The sequence below is a fragment of the Maylandia zebra genome, linkage group LG9 (genome assembly GCF_041146795.1).
Source record: "Maylandia zebra isolate NMK-2024a linkage group LG9, Mzebra_GT3a, whole genome shotgun sequence".
Lineage (NCBI taxonomy): Eukaryota > Metazoa > Chordata > Actinopteri > Cichliformes > Cichlidae > Maylandia > Maylandia zebra.
Window position 1 is genome coordinate 15,728,348 of NC_135175.1, and position 18,961 is coordinate 15,747,308.

At 41.7% G+C, this 18,961-nt stretch overlaps 2 protein-coding genes across 2 annotated transcripts in view; one reads left to right on the forward strand and one right to left on the reverse strand.

Annotated features, from left to right (window-relative positions):
* The window catches only part of bmp6 (bone morphogenetic protein 6), a 49,219-nt gene extending 39,570 nt beyond the window's left edge, over nt 1-9,649 (forward strand). The window contains exons 5-7 of the mRNA XM_004546471.5: nt 3,494-3,570; nt 4,714-4,824; nt 6,572-9,649. Coding sequence (XP_004546528.2) covers nt 3,494-3,570; nt 4,714-4,824; nt 6,572-6,721 — 338 coding nt within the window. The 3' untranslated portion in view covers nt 6,722-9,649. The remainder of the gene's footprint in view (nt 1-3,493; nt 3,571-4,713; nt 4,825-6,571) is intronic.
* On the reverse strand, nt 8,494-18,536 carry txndc5 (thioredoxin domain containing 5). The gene is made up of 10 exons (XM_004546470.6): nt 18,254-18,536; nt 17,193-17,345; nt 16,636-16,741; nt 16,446-16,542; nt 15,587-15,702; nt 15,238-15,324; nt 11,695-11,856; nt 10,991-11,073; nt 10,539-10,668; nt 8,494-10,220 (listed from the first exon to the last, which is right to left on the reverse strand). The coding sequence occupies exons 1-10, from the start codon at nt 18,436-18,438 to the stop codon at nt 10,098-10,100; spliced, it is 1,242 nt and encodes a 413-aa protein (XP_004546527.1). The 5' UTR covers nt 18,439-18,536; the 3' UTR covers nt 8,494-10,097.
* Between the last annotated feature and the right edge of the window lie 425 nt (nt 18,537-18,961).

Here is an 18,961-nt window from a genome sequence, read left to right on the forward strand (position 1 = left end):
GAGATGTACCATTGACTGCACAGACATGTAAACTTATAACTTATTTCCACATTAGCAGACATGCCGCGAGCTGCCCTTCCTACTGGAAAGGAAGGAAGCCTAAACGAGGGAAACACCTGACCGCATCCTGACTGACTGTTACACATGACCCTTTGACCTCACTATGCCGCTGACTGTCATGGCCAGTGGTACCTTTTGTTTCTTCTCACAGAGTGAACTCGTCTAGTCAGATGAAATATTCATCGAATTTCCAGCCTTGTTTCCAAAAAAGTTGCAAAGCTGTGAAAAGATTGATGAAAACCATTTTATACCTTTGTGCAGTACAAATACTTCTAAAGCTTTGAGTGTTGTATGCTAATTTTGATTTTGATGCCAGTAACATGTTTTTATAAAAAGTTGGAAAGAAGGCACACAGAGACTGGAAAAGTTGTGCAAAAAAACCACCTGGTGGAACACGTCTCAGGACTAATTAGGCTGATTAGTAACATGATTAGGCTTAAAACGAGCATTCCAGTGAGGCTGATAAATTATGGAGGAAAGATGAGGAGAGATTCACCGGTCTGTGAGAGACTGTGTGGATAAATAGTTGAACAGTTTCCAACATCAAACTGTGGTGCATTCAGTCATTAGAAAGATCCCACAGGTGGCGCTGTGAAGAACCAGCTTTGATGTTTTATGCGTCCAAGTTCATGTAAGATGAGGTGAATCATAGACACAGTTTCCTCTGAGCTGAATAGGAGAGGGGAGGCAGATAGTTTGGAGATGCATCTTGTGACGACTCTGTTAGCACTGATCGGGAGAAACATATGTTGCCATCCAGACGTGCTGTCACAGAAAGTCTGATGACAAAAGAGTGAGAGCAAACAACAATTTTCCTTTCATTCCCCAAACATTTACATAGTGCTGATAAGAAGAAGACTATCACCCCAATAGAGCTCTTTGCTCTCACACTGCTGGCTTCTTTATTCATGCTGCCATAGGCTTAGGTTGCTGTTTCATCCTGTTAAAAGGGAGTTTTTCCTTCCCACTGTCACCAAGTGCTAGATCAAAGAAGGCCACCTGATCGTTAGGCTTTATCTGTGTTATTGTAGGTCTTTACCTTACAGCTTCATGTACCTAGAGGTGACTGTTGTTGTGATTTGGCGTTATAAAAATAAAATTGAATTAAATTGAAGAGGTGACGGAGCACAGTCCAGATGTTTTTTCAAACGTGGAGCTTGTGTTTTTCAAGATCATCTCTTCCTACCTTTGTGTCATCTTCATACTATTTCAGTTAAATATAGGGAAGCAATTATGTCTTGACACAGTGTCTCAAAAATAGTGCCTTGGATTACTCTTGATTTGCCTTTTACTTCTTAGAAATACCCATCATAGGTATGTCTTTCTTGTTATTGCAGTTATTTTGGTGCCGTTTGGTAGATGTCCTTATATAAAGTACAACTGCACATTTATGGTACAGTTGGTAGAAACATGAAGACTAAACACAGGCAGTGCCAGGCCTCACATGCGTCTCTCTCTGTCACCTCATCTTTATGGTCTGCGATGAATCCAAGCAGGAAACCCAGCTTTGCTCTTCCTCTCCCTGTCTGTGTCTCTTTTTGTATTTGAGACGAGGCCAGCTAAAACACTCGGGTCTGGGCAGTGCAGTCAGCGAGTCTGTTCAGAATTAAATTTAATTTGATGACGAAATGGTAATGCAACCAACTCTGGTGAATTTAAATTACAACTCTCCGCTTTAATGAGTAGCTAAGTGGGTTTGGCTGTTAAACAGATAAACATCGGGTCATCTGTGAGTGCCTATGTGTACGTACTGCGAGTGGAAGCGCCGCTTGTAATGAATGATAGACGTATGGATGTAAGGAACCAAAATCAATTAGCATTACATAAGCGAAATATGTTTGTATATATGTCTGTGTGCGTCTCCCTCCAACTCCAGCTGACTAAACAAGGCTGCTGTCGGTGACTTGGTGAGGTGAGTGGCTGGGTGGTGGCTGTGACTGAGTGACAAATCCCCAACTGCCTTGTGACTCACTCTCAAACAGACAGACAAACAGACACACACACGCAAGAAAATCTATAAAATGCCAGTTTCTTGGATGGAGAGTTGATTTATTCTATTGTTTATTTTATTCTATGACACCTATTTATATTTGCCTGTAGGTGATAAATAACTATGTGTGCATGAGCTGACAGGTTAAGAGTCAGACTGGAAAAAGTCAACACTGCGTTTTGGATGAGAGGGTCAGTCGCATTTAGATTCAAACCTGTGAAAGTTTTTATTGTTTTATTATAATCACAATATTATTCTAGCCACAGACTGTATATAGAAGATGGCAACAATAACGTCATCTACTGATTTCTGATCTCCTGTTTTTTCTGTGGTAAAAAGAGATTTTTTAAAAAAAATTTAATACCAGACTGTAAATGCTTTTAGAGTTGTCTCAAGTGGCTATTAGAGGAACTACAAGTCTTTGCATTGCACCTTAGCTTTATTTCTCAGCCCTGGAGGTTGCTGCTTGATTGTAAGGCTGGTCCTCAGCAAAAGTCTAAACAGTTGGTTAACTGTTTTATAATTATGGATGTGCAGACCAACAACTAACTACAATTAAAATCAGTTTTGGGCTCAAAGAAGCTACTCTTGTGTGTGTGTGTGTGTGTGTGTGTGTGTGTGTGTGTGTGGTTGTAGAGTCATAATTGCCTCAAATAGAGCCTCATATAGAACCATCGAGAACATGGGACCAGTGCCACTGTGTAGCACTTTGCCTGTTTCACAGACAGGTTAGTTGTGAAAATGTAATCAAAGCCATGAAAGGACAGAGTAAATAAGCTAAAGGGAGACCTTGAAACCTAAGTGGAAAATCTGTGTCACCGTCTTGACTTCAGTGCAGTGACCGATGGCAGCAATGACCTCTTCTAGTTTGAAAACCAAACCTATACCTGAGACTGTCTGAGCCGTTGCTGTACGGCCGCAGAGGCGAACACAGATGATTAAGGACAAGCTGATGGGCGGAGAGTCCACAAACACACTTGTCACTATTTCACTGCGTTTGCATGTGCCAAATAATATGTAACTGCCAATGAATTCAATTAGGCACGCGCTCAAGTGCATTAGACAGCAGATGAATGTGAAGCACGTACAGCGCAGCGACCGCTGTAATGAGCACTTGTGCCGGCGCTCCAGTCTACGCCCTCACATGTTTCTCCACCCAGTGCATTACGCGAGGCGTGTTGTGTTATTCTTCTGCTCTCGGATTCAGTATGTAATGTGTCACTGGACTTCACTGGACATATTTACATCATTTACCCAAGGAAAAGGGCTTTCACTTTGTTTTATCATCATGGCGCTGTGACATACTTTCCACATGCTGAGGGTCACAAACGATGTGGAAAACGACGCCAGATGCTAATCATGATTCTAAGTGGAGCGGCCCCGTGTCTGGAGAGGATCGTGGTAATATGTGAACCCTGATGGTTTCTGTTCTTTGTCTTTCAGACTACAACAGCAGCGATCAGAAGACAGCATGCAGAAGACACGAGCTGTACGTCAGCTTCAGAGAGCTGGGCTGGCAGGTATTTTCTCCTTAAGCTTCACCTAAAAGTTTCCTAATACATCAGTCGTCTAGTCAGGACTACTTTTTAATTCTAATCAGTGTTCCTACTATGCATACTAGAGTATAGTATTATATATATTATATGATTGTTGGAATAATAGGGGATTTGTGTGTTTTTTAAACTCTTAGCAAAAGCAGTATGCCACCATCAGGTGTATTAAGTAGCCGTCTCTTGTCAGACTGGTTTCCTTCTACAAATTGTCATATCTTAATATTTAAAAAATGAGCATGAGTAGCTAAATTATGGAGTGGAGTCGCATGAACGCCCCAGAGTTTATGCACTGGTGGTGGTGGGGAGGTAAACCGTTAGCTGACGAGGGGAGGTGGGATGTGAGATACATGGCCTCGAAGTCAGACGTCACCCAGAGCAGGGATGTGAAAGGCACTTTAGATTGTGGGAAAGTATAACTATTTTTTCCACGAGATACTTTAACATAAGAAAAAAAGTGTAATTTCAACAGCACGTCTCAGTTTTTCTACACGATAAAGTAGTAAATGAAAGAAACCTGTCAGCATGACTCTGTAAAGTACACTGCTCAGTACACATTAGAAACAAGAGAGGATGCGACATAGAAAAGGTTAAATGGAGATCACAGTGTGTGTGTGCGTGTTTACTTAGATACAGAGGAAGAAATAAAAGAGAAGGGCAGAGGTACATACAACCAGCTGTTAACACAGCACTGACATCTAGAGGGAGACTGCCAGCAATCATTCACACACACACAGACAGAGGAAGGGAGCTGGAAATAATGAAAGGGATTGTCAGAAGAGTGAAAAGGTGAAGACAGACGGTTGATTGACACTGACAGGAAGATGAACTAGATCAAAACACAAATTAGAGTGGGGGGATAACCTGTCGACACCTCATCAGAGTCAAACAGTAAGACAGAAAGAGTGGAAGGAAGGAAGGAGGAGAGGGATTAGCTCTGAGTGATTTCACAGACAGCGCTGTGGATTTGTCCGCAGAGAGAACGTTAACTCTGAATTTACCAACAGCAGTCAGGTGGGTTACATGGAAAGTGAAGCTGTACTGAACCAATAATAACAAAACTGTTCATTTCTGTTCATCCCAAAACCAACTGATTTCACGTGTTTCTCTAAGGACTGGATTATTGCTCCTGACGGCTACGCAGCCAACTACTGTGATGGAGAATGCTCCTTCCCCCTTAATGCCCACATGAATGCCACCAACCACGCCATTGTGCAGACGCTGGTAAGACCATCCCACTACGGTTTACCGCACTAAGTATGTGTGTATTCTTAACACAATGAAGAAGAAGTCATTTTAGGCCCGTCTCTTATGTCTGCCAGAACTTTGTGGTGGTGCTCATACAGTGTTTCCTGTGGATTTAGGATTGTTGTAGCAACACTGCAACGAGATATAATAGTGGTCTATTGTGTGTCTAAATGACCTTTAAAAATAAGCACAGGAGCATATGAGAGTGTTTCGACAGTGTATTTTTAATCTAGTCGCCGTGGCCTTCTTAGGGTTATAAATATCGGTGAATATAAAGCGTTACAGTTCTGTGAAGCTCAGTTAACTCCATTAAATTTACTTGTCATGGACAGTCGAAACATAAAAGAGACAAATGAGGTGCATCCACACATGGAGTAACTGCTCTTCTTCTAGTGGCCACTTGAAGCAACCTTCAAATGGAATCAGTCCCCATAGACTTCCATGTTAAAATGTTTATGGTATTAAAAATATATATATATTTATACAGTCTTATTCAAAAAAAGTTGGTCTCTGTGAAGAGTTTCCCTGTTCTAAACAACTGTACAGATGATAGCTTGTGTTTTCATAACTCCCAATTGGATGCAGGATTTAGGAGCGTGGCAGCATAGACGGTATAGCCAAGCAGCTTCTACTGATACTAATTGGAGTTACTGAATCTCTGGACCACTCTGACATGTTTGTTGGTGCTTGGGAGGATTTTTAATGCAGTCTGTGCGGGACAGACCATCCGATTCGTTTTTGCTCCTTGAGTACCATCCTAGCATTTTAGTAACTTAATTCACTTCAATTCAGTTTTATTTATATAGCAACAAATCGCAGCAACAGTCCCATCAAGACACTTTATAATAATACAGAGAAATCATTGCGCCTTGGCTTGACCCCTATGAGCCAGCACTTGGTGACAGTGGGAAGGAAAAACATCCTTTTTGATAAAAAAGAAACCAGCAGAACCAGGCTGGGGGTGATGGGACAAAACACACACTGTGGAAGAGATTGTCAATAATAGGTAAACAAAGATTAGCAGGTATGTGTACGTGTACAGTTTGTACCATTTATAACTGCTACTGTCTAATCAAGCTTGATAACGTCAGCCATATTTAGACGAGAGGGTGGAGTTCTATGTTATCAGCTAATGATAGCCAGCTTGGTTAGCAAGTTGCTATCTATCTATATCTATAAGCTGTACAGGTGCAGTGGACAGATAAAGAGACATGTTTGTTATTGCTTAGTAATGAATGATTCAAATATTAGCTTTTCACTCACTAAGACTGAAGCACAACCTTATTGGAAGGGCTGTGAGTACGCTTCGAGCCAAGGTGTGGGCTAGCAGAAAGCTAGTGGCTATACCTCCATTTATTTGTGTCTACCTGTCACTTAAAGCAACCTTTATATAATTTTAGTGACTGAATGATCTAAGAAGAGCATCCCTACACAGTCAATTTAATTTAGATGCTACTGAGAGAGTCCAAACCATTTTAATATCTGCTGTAAAGTTGGGCCACGTGGGGTTGGGGATTTTATAACCAGTCTCCAGTGGCCATTAAAGAAATGTCAAATAATCCGACATTTGGCATGATTAAAAAATATAATAAAATCAATTTTTAAATCTGTCCTTTGTGAGTTTATCATCCATTTCTAATTGCTACTTTTTCTGATAATAGAAAGAGGGTGTGGGGGATTTGTGACACATAAAGAGGCTGAAGGTCTTTCTCATTATTTCCAGGTGCACCTGATGAACCCCGAGAACGTACCCAAGCCGTGCTGCGCCCCCACCAAGCTGCACGCCATTTCAGTGCTCTATTTCGACGACAACTCCAACGTCATACTGAAGAAATACAAGAACATGGTGGTGCGGGCCTGCGGCTGCCACTGACAGACAGATGAAGACTGGTAGTGCTTCAGTCAAAGTTGGGTGTACGTTGACCTCAGGTAGACACCGGATTCCCGCCCAAATCTTCAACATGCAAAGGAACGTCCAGCCTGAAAGATCATTCCCATGTTCCATTTCCATAATTGTTAAGCCTGCTAACATATCAAGTAGCAAGTATTCCCCACCACATGTGGATCATCCATAGGCAACTTCACCTTGTTCCAGTCTTGAGCCACCAAGTTGTCTACCACCCTTCCTGTTAGCTGTGGACGGGGGTCTTCTCTTCATGGGTCTGCAACTGAATGAATGACTGTGTGTGTATGTGTGGGGGGAGGCATTTAAGCATTTAAGTTTGTATATTATGTGTTTACTGAAGTGTGTGTATGAATGCCTGAGAGGCTACTGCACCTTCTCCCTCCCTGAGAGGGTGAAACTGAACTGTCGTGGGACCAGTCAGAGTGCTGCTTTCTTTCCCGTCTTCTCTCCAACATAGAAAAAAAGAGCAAGGTGCATCAGTTCTCGCAGGAGGCTCAGATAATGAACAGCTTCCCTACAGCACATGACACTGCAGGGCTAACACCCCCGTCATATTTCCAAGTGGTGTGAATCAGCCCGACTTTCTTTTTTCTGTGCAAAATGTTGTTAACCAAAACCATCTAATACAAACTGAATGATACTTTGGAGTCAGCACACTCATATTTCCTTCCTCCCCTCTGCTGTTTTTTTTCTCGAGCCATATTTGCCTTCCCAAAAATATAATATGGACTTAACCAAAGTGACCGCAGGCTATTTTAGCAGTGGACCGCTCCAAATATCCCCCCCGACACCACCACCTCCTCTCCTCCATGTCAATATTTGCCAGGCTGGGGCTGAGCTGCGATTCACCAGGCTGGTTCAACATGATGCATGTTGTGGCTAAACTGATGTTTTTCTCCAAAGAACCGAAGAATACAGCCTTATCCCTCGGACATACCACAAATGGCCATTTCCATGTCGCTGCTCTCATAAAGTTAACAAACGCTTCCACTCCTGACAGCCCATCATGAAATAGTAGAGAAAAAAAACATCCCGCAGAACGGTTTGTGTCAGCGTTCTGAAATTAGCCGGTTGCTTTTTCAACCCCGAGGGTGAAACTGTGTTCGGATATGGACAGGTGACAAATTAATGGAAAAACCTGAATGCTCAAACCCTGCACAGTGGGGGTATCTCGTACTATTCTTTTAAAGCATTCATTGGCGGGATCAGTTTGTTCTGTGTTAAATCTTGAAGGGAATGGCCGCTTCTAGGATAACAGCTTTGCCCTTTTCATAGAGCCTGTGGCCCTCAAGTCACCAGATCTCAACCCAGGTTGGTAGATTTTCGACCAATCAATCACCTCTTTAAGTTTTAGAGAGCTGAAGAATTAAAAATAAACGTGCATTCGAGCAGTTTTGCTGAAAAGCAGTGCCTGGTTTTTCCTTTAATTTGTCACCTGTCACGTGGCAACGTCTTCCCAACAGAGTATGTAACTGTGAGCTTTAAATGACATGAGTACTTTTAGAGCATATTTTAATGAAAAACTAATACCAGTAAGAATCAGAATACCTTACGTGCCTAACCAATCATACATTACAAAATATACCTCTGGTAAGCTGCTGTTTACATTTGTGATCATGTTTAGTTTTTTTTTGTAAATACTTGTACATTCTCAGCTTATTTATTGCACCTTTTATTAAAAAAAAAAAATATCACATACGTTATTAACAGAGATGCAAGAGCAAAATGAAAATGCAAAGTTATTTTTGAGAAAAATTTATTACGAAATCTCATGTTACATTTTGCCATTATTCACTCTTTTGTACAAAATCTGTGGGTTGTGCACAAACTATAACCCATGAAAAGGAAAAAAACAACAACAAAAAAACATGACTTTGTCACTGGAGTTGCTTAGACCATGTGCTATCCATAAAAACTTTTACTGAGAAAAAACTGCTGTGTCTCAGACTGTTTGAGTACCTGGGTTTAACAATAAATGGTGCCTTGCATTCACACAACACATGCTTTCCACGTAACCTGGGTCAAAGAGCATTTGCCTAACAGGTGGGTGCAGTTTACACGGCGGTTAATTGCAGAAAGGTGCACTGAAACACTGCAAATGCTTTTTCACTAAGGCTTCACCTTCGAATCCCCCCGAAAATTATTTGTGTTGAATTTTAATGCTGCCAGTTCCTGCCCACTTCAATGATTAACTGTAATCAGAACCTCATTGTCTATTTTACTCAGGCCGATGGCTCTGGTGTCCAAAGGTCTAAATCATCCCGATACAATGTTTTCAACTTAGGCTGTCGCTTCAGTAAGAATAGATGGAAATCACGGTGAGAACGTGGATACGATGGGAGTTGAGCTCACCCTGAGCAGCAGTTCGACCTTTCAGTGCAGACGATGAGCGACCCTTCTGTGTCCAAATCCTTCTAACATAGGAAGGATAAACCTGGCCTGAAGAATACAAACATTCATGTTTTTACATCGACACCTAATAATGTTAGGGGAGACTTCACGTCAACGATGGCTTGTCCAAACAGAAGCAGTAACACAAAAGATCAGTAACAGAGTGATGGGGCAGCATGGTCCAGGCCTAACACTCCCAATGCTAGAAGTAGAAAGGGATGGTCGATCACTGAGACTAAAACAATCAGTCAGGATCTGGTAATCTTGATTAACAGAAAAAAAAAAGTTGTCAGATTCAGTAAAATCACAGACTTCTCCATCACCTCCCAGTCTGTGTGGTTTCTTCCCTGAGAGTTAAGTCAGACAGGCCATCACTGGCATGACTATGAAGCACCCTCAACTTAACACTCTGCTTCACATTGGAGAGTCACAAACTTTTACAGCCTCGTGAGTGACAGTAATAGAAAACTAATGGCTTATGATTTAAAAAAAAAAAAAATTTCATGTACACAAATTAGCATCGGGGAAAAAAGAAGTCAAATGGCAGAGACGTCAGAAACACTTCATTTAAAAAACAAACAGGTAGAAACTTTAGTGCCACTGTTTTAACATTTCTTGTATTCTTGTGAAAAGTTCTGGTTCTGAGCAGAGCTTGCAAAGTGGTCGTCGCACATATTACTTCATCTTCAGGCCCAACCAGTCGCCACGTGGTTTAAGGTTGAGCAAGAGCAATGAGAAGTACGATCACCTTCCAAACACTCTTACCGAATGATTCTGCACTTGAATACCAAAAAAAGATGAATGCGCCAGCCTGTCATTGGATGACTGACAGAGAGGGGGAAGAGTAGGGGTCTGGCTTTTGTAGGAGAGACGGTGGTGTCCTATTAGCCAGATATGCAGTGTGAGCGAGTAGAGTTGTGGAGAGAGAGAGAGAGCGCCGACTAGCCTGTATCTACAGCTCGTCTCGTGCCTGCTTCATCACAAAGTCGTGCAGGCTCTCCAAATCCCGCCCACCGTGATGCTCATCACCCTGCTCCCCTGCTCTGAAGATGATCAAGGTGGGGTAACCGCGCACCTGGATAACAGAAAAAAAAAAAAAAAAGAATATCACCATACTGTCATCATTGGGTAACCATGGCTTCACTCCAAGCTGAAAACATGTGTGCACCAACCACCAGGACTGTTAAATCTGCTTTAGGGTTTTATTTCATAGTATCTAAAATATGTAGCAGTTATAGAATTTTATGTCTTTGATATAATCCACCACTTTAGTTTATTGCATACACTGTAACACATTTAATCTTGCAGAAATATAAAGCTCACAGAAGGGTACGTGCGCCAGAAACAGTCTCCGAGTGCAAAGCATTCAGTGCCTGGACAGAATTTCACTTACAGAGTACTTGTTGCAGAGTGTGCGCTCAACAGTGCAGTCCACTTTAGCAATCTTGACATCAGTAAAACCAGGAAATTCCTTCTTGGAAAGATCTTCCCATGTTGGAGCGAGATTCTTACAGTGACCACACCTAGACAGCAGGATAACACAAGAGTGACATCACTCTCACTGACTGACAAATTGTGTTTCAAACACTGGCTGCCAACATTTTAAATCAGGAGTTTAATCACTTTAGTCACTAGAACAATAATTACTTCAGACATCTGCAGGTACTTAACGTATATTTGTTTAAAAATGATACACTCCGACTCATCTTACTCGTAGTAGTTTTAAACCCTCTCCTGCAGACAAAGGTTCAGCATTATTTAATACTTGAACTAATTTCTGAGGCGTCATGATTCATTTGGCATTAACAACACACAATAAAGGAAGATGTCAAACAATAATCTCACCATGGAGCGTAGAATTTGACGAAGGTGAATCCTTTGGCTACAGTCTCCTCAAAGTTGTCCTCATTCAGGACCAAAACACTGGACTACAGACAGAAAGAGGACAGGAATACAAGTTGGAATTATATGGATCCGTGTTTTTCCTCACCATGACGACATTATTGCATTATTGTATTTATTATTCTGTTACTGGAGTGAGAGCTTCTGAATTGTGTGCACAGGTTATGTTCCCCAGTAATGCCCACATCATCTCATTAATAAAAGATATGCAAAATCCTGGCATAATTTAGCTGCCAGTCTCTCACCTAACTGGAATCTGAATGGGTGTCATGCTCAAAGACCTACAGTGTAACTACTGCGTGTACATGTGTTGTGTTGAACAGTTTCACTGCAACAGGAAATAACAGCTGCTCATGTGCTGCAGATTCTCAGTGATGGCATCCAGAAGAAGTGCACTGTGTGTGTAATGTAAAAAATACACAATTCAAGCCCTTTAAGAATCACAATAACTTTACAGCTACAGTGCCAGGACCCCACTGAATGCATCAACGATCACTGCAATGTGCAGCTGCTGTGTATCTAAGGTCTCTGAGCACCAGTTCAACGGGGCACACAAATGTCCCCACTTAAAAATACAAAACAGGAAATAAAAAAGAGGAGACCAAAATATTATCCGAGTACAACACCTCTCTGTTGTGAACACCCACCTTTGCTTCCTCTTCAGCTGGCTCTTCAGCAGGGATCTCATTTGCCTTTGGTTCCTCCTTCTGCTCCTCCTGCTTTTCCTCCTCGGTGAGTGCAGCCTTCAGCTGGTTGTCCAAAAAGTCTTTGAAGGAGTCCAGGTCTCTCTTTCCTTTGTACTGTTCTGTCTATGACAAGAGGACAAGAAACAAGAGTTACTGTAACCAGTGTAACAATATTTTGAATATTTCTTGGATGTACGCATCAAATGTGTTATTTTTCTTCCTAGGACCTCTGAACCGAACGAGTTCCCCTCAACAGAACGCTGTTATTAAGAAAAGCAGGATGTTTTTTCAAGCCAGCTATCAAAGGCATATATAGTGTGTTTCTGAGACCATTTTGATGGACCGATTATACTCTGACTTAGAATTTTAATGCCACAGATGAAAAACATTAGCCATTTTCACTGTGATAACATTGGTGGGTTTTTACTTGCCTTCACATTTGTCTCTGTAACTATTTAAGCAGCTTAGTATGAATCATCATCATCACACTGAAATGATTTAGCACATGTATGTTTGCATGTTCCACGTCTCCTAAACAAGTGGAATGAATGACACTAAAACAAATGCCTATGACACCGACTCCCAACATCTGTACAACTATTTTATACAAATTCCACAATCATACATTTTTGTACATTTGACGGTTCAACTGAGCAGCGAACAGCGACCTTACAGCTGCATGGACTTTTTAAACTTCACTGTGCTCTTGAGTAGTCGCTGATTATTGATCAAGTTATTGAAATAAGTGTAGAACATAGCAGAGCAGACGACAACAACGTGGGGATAAAAGATGAAATGTGGGAACCATCATTTCATGACACACTTCATGAAGCCACTCTATGCTGTTGCATGCTGGGGCAGCAGGTTGAGGGCACCAACAATAAGACCAGTAACATTGTGGGGACGTAGCTGGAAGGTGATGTTGGAGAGCCGGATGTTGTCCAAGATAAGGACAATGCTGGACAAAACCTCCCACCCATTCCAAGACGTGCTGGCCAGTCACAGGAGCACATCCAGTGACAGGTTGAGATTACCCAAATGCACCACTGAACTACACTGGAAATCACTCCTGCCTGTGGATATCACCCTGTACAATCCCTCCATCTAATGCACAGTATATAAGAAGTAGGGGTGCAACGATATTCGTATCAATATTGAACCGTTCGATACAGTGCTTTCGGTTCGGTACGCATATGTAGCGAACAATACAACATTTGTAATTTATTTTATCTACTTTCCTTCTGACGATGCTGTCTGTGTGGAGCGCTCAGTGAATCTGCGTTCGACTACTCCGCCTAGGCTGCACTGTCGAGCGCAGATCCACTGAGCGCTCCACACAGACAGCATCGTCAGAAGGAAGAGCGCAGGGCAAGCTAGCAAGACAGAAGTTAAGCTCTCCTTGCAACATGGACGTTCCCCACTCTCATTCAGATCTGGCCTTTGGAATTATTTTGGTTTTCATGTGACGTATGACCCTGAAGGTAAGCGAGTCATGGACTAAAGTAAAACAGTATGTTGGATGTGCCAGCAATGCTTAATTACATGGGTGGGAGCTAGTGTGTTAGCGCAGTTAGCTCGTTAACGTGTTGGCTGTCTAGCCCCATGCACGGGGCGAACGGCGGTAGCTCGTTAACGGAGATTTGCCGTGTTGTGGCGTTAAGGTCATTTTAACGAGGTTAACCTGAAAGCACTAGTGGGAACACAACGAATATGACTGCACATTTACGCCGACATCATCCTAGTGCAAAGACAAAAACAACAAGCATGCTACAAACTTTATCAGTCATTTAGACAGCTGTTAGCACATGATTCTCCTTATGGGGACCTGATATGTTTAATATGCTGCTGAGAATATAGCCCAGAAGAAGCGGATAGTATAGCTTTTATTTTGGAAAGAGCCATTTCTCTGTAATAAACTCTTTTCCAAAGATGAGTGATTCCTCAATCAGATACAGGGCTTGCAATATCGCTAGCCCGACGTCCCGGGGCTAGCGATTTTTTCAGTCGGGCTACCAAAATCTATCTCTGCCCTGCCCGTCGGGCTATTGTAGGAAAAATATATGTCAATGCTTTTGCATTCTTTCAGAAATGTAGCTGGGTAATTATGTCATTGGCATCGGTGAGCCACTGTCAATATGTGACATATTGAAATCGCGTTTGAATTTGCGCTTGTTTTTTTGCTTTCACTTTGCAATAGCGCGAACTGTGTATAGAGAGCGACAGCACTGATCTGTGAGTGATGATAATTTGTGCACCAATTCCTCTGACATCTTCTTATCAATCGTTAGCTTACTATGCAAACATGACAAGTGAAATCTCCCGCAGCAAGCTTAAACATGTGAGAGGTTGATCGCGCAGAGAATCGCTGAGCTTATGTGAGTGCGTGTGTAAAAGCATTTCAGTTCTGCTGAGCCAAATAAGACGGGTCAGGGTGAAGAAGTGACAGCCAAAGAAAAGCTTACCACAAAACGGAAAAGTTATGACAAATCAGACTATAAGGCAAAAAGAAAGTGCAGCTTTATGGTTTCATGGACAAAATAATTTCTGTGGCTGCAATATGACGAGCTAAATAACCAGGGCTGCACATAAGTGGTCTGCAGGTGCGCATTCGCTGTCAAAATAAAAAACACGCACAAGGGTTAGGGTTAAATTTAAAAACTGTACTTTTGAGTTAAAATATATATTTATAATTTTAATAAATGACAAATTAAAAAGGCATGAACATTTTATTTTGTATCGAAAAAATATCGAACCGTGACACCAAAGTATCGAACCGAACCGTGAATTTTGTGTATCGTTGCACCCCTAATAAGAAGGGCACCTCAATTTCAACTTCATCTATATTCAATGTTGTGCAATATACTGAGATATTTATATATTAGAGCTATTTTGTTATAAGATAAGATAAGATAACCTTTATTAGTCCCACACGTGGGAAATTTGTTTTGTCACAGCAGGAGTGGACAGTGCAAAAGTTATGAGGCAAAAATTAGAATACAATAAGAATAAATACAGTACACAACTGTACAGAATAGAATAAAATACTATATACAGTAGAATAAAATAAAATAAATATACAATAAGATAAAAATAGAATACAAATACAAATACTATATACAACTGAGTAAAAATACAACGATGACAGAAAGGATTATTGCACTTAGTATTATTGCATATATTTTGTATTACTGAATTTAGTCTAGTTAGTTACTGTTTTGGAGCAAGTGTGACTACATAATTTCATCTGGAATTAACAAAATATTCTGATGCCCATGAGGCATCCTGGTCAGATACAAACTACCTCAACTGGGTCCTTTCGATGAGGATTAGCAGCTCTGCTCTGAGCTTCAATGACTGAACTCCTCAGCCGGTCTCTAAGGCACCATCCATTTGAACCTTTTATATTTTGATTTTCCTGACAGTTACTGTTTATTGACCTAACACCTAAGCAATGTGTGTAAGCACATGCATACACACAGAGCTAGTCCCAAACCTTTTGCATACCTTTTCTCCATTGTAGAAGAAGAGCAGTGTGGGATATCCCCTCACACCATTCTCAGAACACACCTCGTAGTGCTGAGTACAGTCCACCTAGTTCACAAATACACAAACTTGTGTTATTAAACAGGAATGTCGCAACACTGCAAACACTGGCTCTGTGGTCTGTTTTTATAACACAGTATGCAAATAGTTAACTCCTTATATGATCAACATCTGTTCTGTCACACAGGATCCTGACAGGAATCATTTAAGAGTAATGTTTGCCCAAAGGGGACCTGGGACTAATTCAAGAAAGTAAACTTTCATTGTAGTGAGTGTCCATCTGTTCTGTTGTTTTAACATCTGAACCCACCTTTCCTATCTTCACATCGTCAGAGTGCTCAAAGGTGGTGGCCAGCTGTTCCCATGTTGGGGCCATGGCTTTGCAGTGACCACACCAAGGTGCAAAGAACTTGATAAAGTGGGCGCCTGAGGCAGGAAGAAAAGAAAGAAAGGTAGAACATGAAAAGCCTTGCAGCATTTGCACACCAGCTTTTAGGGAATTTATACATTTACACAAATCTACCAAAGCGAGGCTGAAGTTTATTGGTCCAGAAAATGAACATAAGAAAGCTGATTTCACTGCAAACTCAACACTGTAAAAGGATATACACCTCTTACAGCTCACATGAACCAATTAAGCAACGTTTATTGCAGCCCTGTTGCCAAGATGTGAAGGTGGGGACCTATAAACACCGTTTTAAAAATACCTATGTCATATCCTGCCGATTTTCATCTCCAAACAAGAAATCATTTATTTTTTTTCCTTCAAAACCAAAACATTCAACTTCAGTGGAGCTCAAGAGGCGTAATTTCAGCGAGACAATTATCGTGAGCGGCGTTAATTTTTGCAGTTGTTGCCTCAAAGTCCAGAAACGTGAGGCGACGGGAGACGAGGGTTTTTACAGTCGGCTGGCTTTGACTAACGCTCGGGTACTCGGGTGGTGAAATGTCAGTTATGTAAATCTAGTTAATGAGGTGTTTCCATTCTCCAATGTGAGATCCAGAAACTCGGTGTGGCTGAAAACTGAAAGCAGAATCAAAAATGACGGCAACACAGACACGGCTTATCTGTTACAGCAGGATGCAGCTGCGTAAATACGCAAAGTCGCTTGGCTAATTATGTTGCCTAACTGAAGCTCTACACAGCATCTCTTTTAATGCATCTTTACCTTTGGCTATGTGGGTCTTGAAATTGAGGGCGGTGAGCTCATACATTCCCTGTTTGGGCTCTGGGGCTTTAGGAGGCTCCAGTTCACTCTCTGGTTCCTGCAAAACATTCAGCAACAAAAAGCATGAGCATCAGTTTTGCACTGGTTTGAGGACGTGAGGTTATGACTGAATGAACACCAAACCACTAACCGAAGGCTCCTCTTGGAGCGTCTTCAGCATCCAGGTCTCCAGAGACTGCAGATCTCTGGGGCCCTGGTACTTCACTGCTTCCTGGTCGGGCCTAAACAACTTAAGCCTGCACATAAGACAATATATTCAACTCCATGAGACGTGGCATGGCAGATTTATAATTTAAAATCTACAGCTGGACGAGAGAGTTAAAGAAAATCTTAGCTATAACTTTACCCATAAATACAGGTATTCTGTAAATGATTATGGAGTAAACTGCTGCATTTGCAGTTACAGTGTGCATGGTGCAACATCCAAGTTTCAGCCATTAAGATAATGGCAGAATATTCCACCAAATGCATGTCAATGTGTCACTCCTCTGTCAATCAGTGATGAAAAAGACTTTTTACTTCCATGATCTAAGAGGAGTTTAAGCCTAAATGCTTCAGCTGCTGCGTTATGCTCTGTTGTGTTTCTGGAAAACTGACAAAAATGAAATACGGAGCAATCGGACATCAATAAGTGAAGCTGATGAGGCCAAGATATGAGACAGCAGCTTGTGTGAGTCTAGTACTTACGTAGGGTAGCCTCTAACGCCGTGGTCATTGGAGCAAAATTTGGTGTCCTGGACACAGTCTACTTTTACCACATACACCGGGGGGTCGTCCATGCTGTTGTATTTCTCTGCCAGCTCGTTCCACGTCGGCTGTAGCCTCTGGCAATGGCCGCACCTTGACATAAGAGAAGCAAACAGGGGGGATTTAATGCATTATGGGAAACCTGAGAGTTTATATTTTCATAACAGTGTATGTGAACACTGTATTCTGGATGCAGACACAGGCACACTGCTTCAATATTTTCTGCTTCCTGTTATTTGATAATAAAACCAACATATAGACAAATTTCCATAACATATTAGCATAATCTTCACTTTTACATAACCTCTCTCCATTAAGGAAAAAGTTAAACGATCACGTGTAAAAAAAAAACAAAAAACTCACATAATCTCATAATCTCTGCCTTTAGCGTCAGTTCCCTGTTTACATTATGCAGTGCATGGTGACCAAATTAAACTGCATAACAATAATGGCATTATGAATTCTTGTCACCCGCAAAGGACCTCTAGGGGGACCGTGAACCTCAGTTTTGCAACAACTGTTATAACATCAGTCAATCAGTGCGTGCCACGTAAGCGCAGCCCTGTAACTAACTTTGAACGGAGGCTCAATAACTCCTGCTCTGTGAATAAAAGCTGTTTAACTGTCTGAGTATAGCCTTCAACTGCAAACCTTCACACTGAATATTGGCAGCTAGCGAAGTGTTAGCATATACGACAGCGAGAACCGCGTAAAAGAAGAAAATGCGTTTCATTTCGCTCAGCTGCACCTGGCTGTTTTGGCTTTGCTAGTTAGCAACTAAGCTAACATCACTCAATGAGCGAAAGGAATGAGCTAGTGCTAACTAGCCTGCGTGCTAACTAGCTTGCTTGCTAATTTGCCGGTTTGCTCCAATCCAGTATCAGAAACGCTTTTGTGTTTTCAGTATTAATTAGAATATTAAACACATAGACAATGTACTTTTGGGGAATTTGCTTAACTCCGTGTGTAAAAAAAGAAAAACTTAGCGAGCGTTTACTTACCATGGAGCGTAAAACATGACAAAGTGGGGTGCAGTGGGCACCGCCTCGTTGAACATATCCACCGTGTACGTGTGCTTGGCATGCTCATCTTCTTCTACTTCAAGTTCGCATAAAACACCAGCAAGCAGTAACGACAAGTGAATAAAATGCAACAAAACGGGTGTGCGGTGCAGAGATGAAGCCATGGTGAATCTCGGCAGCTGAACGGTGTCCCTGCTGGTGTGAAAGGACTGACTTTCTGCGAGCACGCCCCTCTGGCAGCCTCTGACTCAAAGAATGCCAGACCTGGATGGGATGCTCCAAGATGGAGCTTACCACAGCAGCATATGGGCATCTAATCACGGTGTTGTGTAGATCTGTGGCGGCCCGCAAGCGCTTTGCAACTCTATCAGATGTGACAGGTTCAAACAAGTGCCAATTTACAAAGAAGTGTGAAAGCCTGTGAGGTATTACTGACTCCAGGGGGGGGGGATATGTATATTATAATAAAAGGTGTGCAAATATAATAACAAGTATAATAATATATAACAATAAGTATAACAAAGAGTTCACTATTACCATAGAAATATATACTGAGCAGCGGTTCTCTGAGTAAAAATGCCTTGTTGATGTCAGAGATATCAGCCTTGAGCTGACAGGAAGGCAACAGTAACTCAAACAACTGCTCAACCAAAGAATGCAGAAGAGCATTTCAAAGGAATGACATGT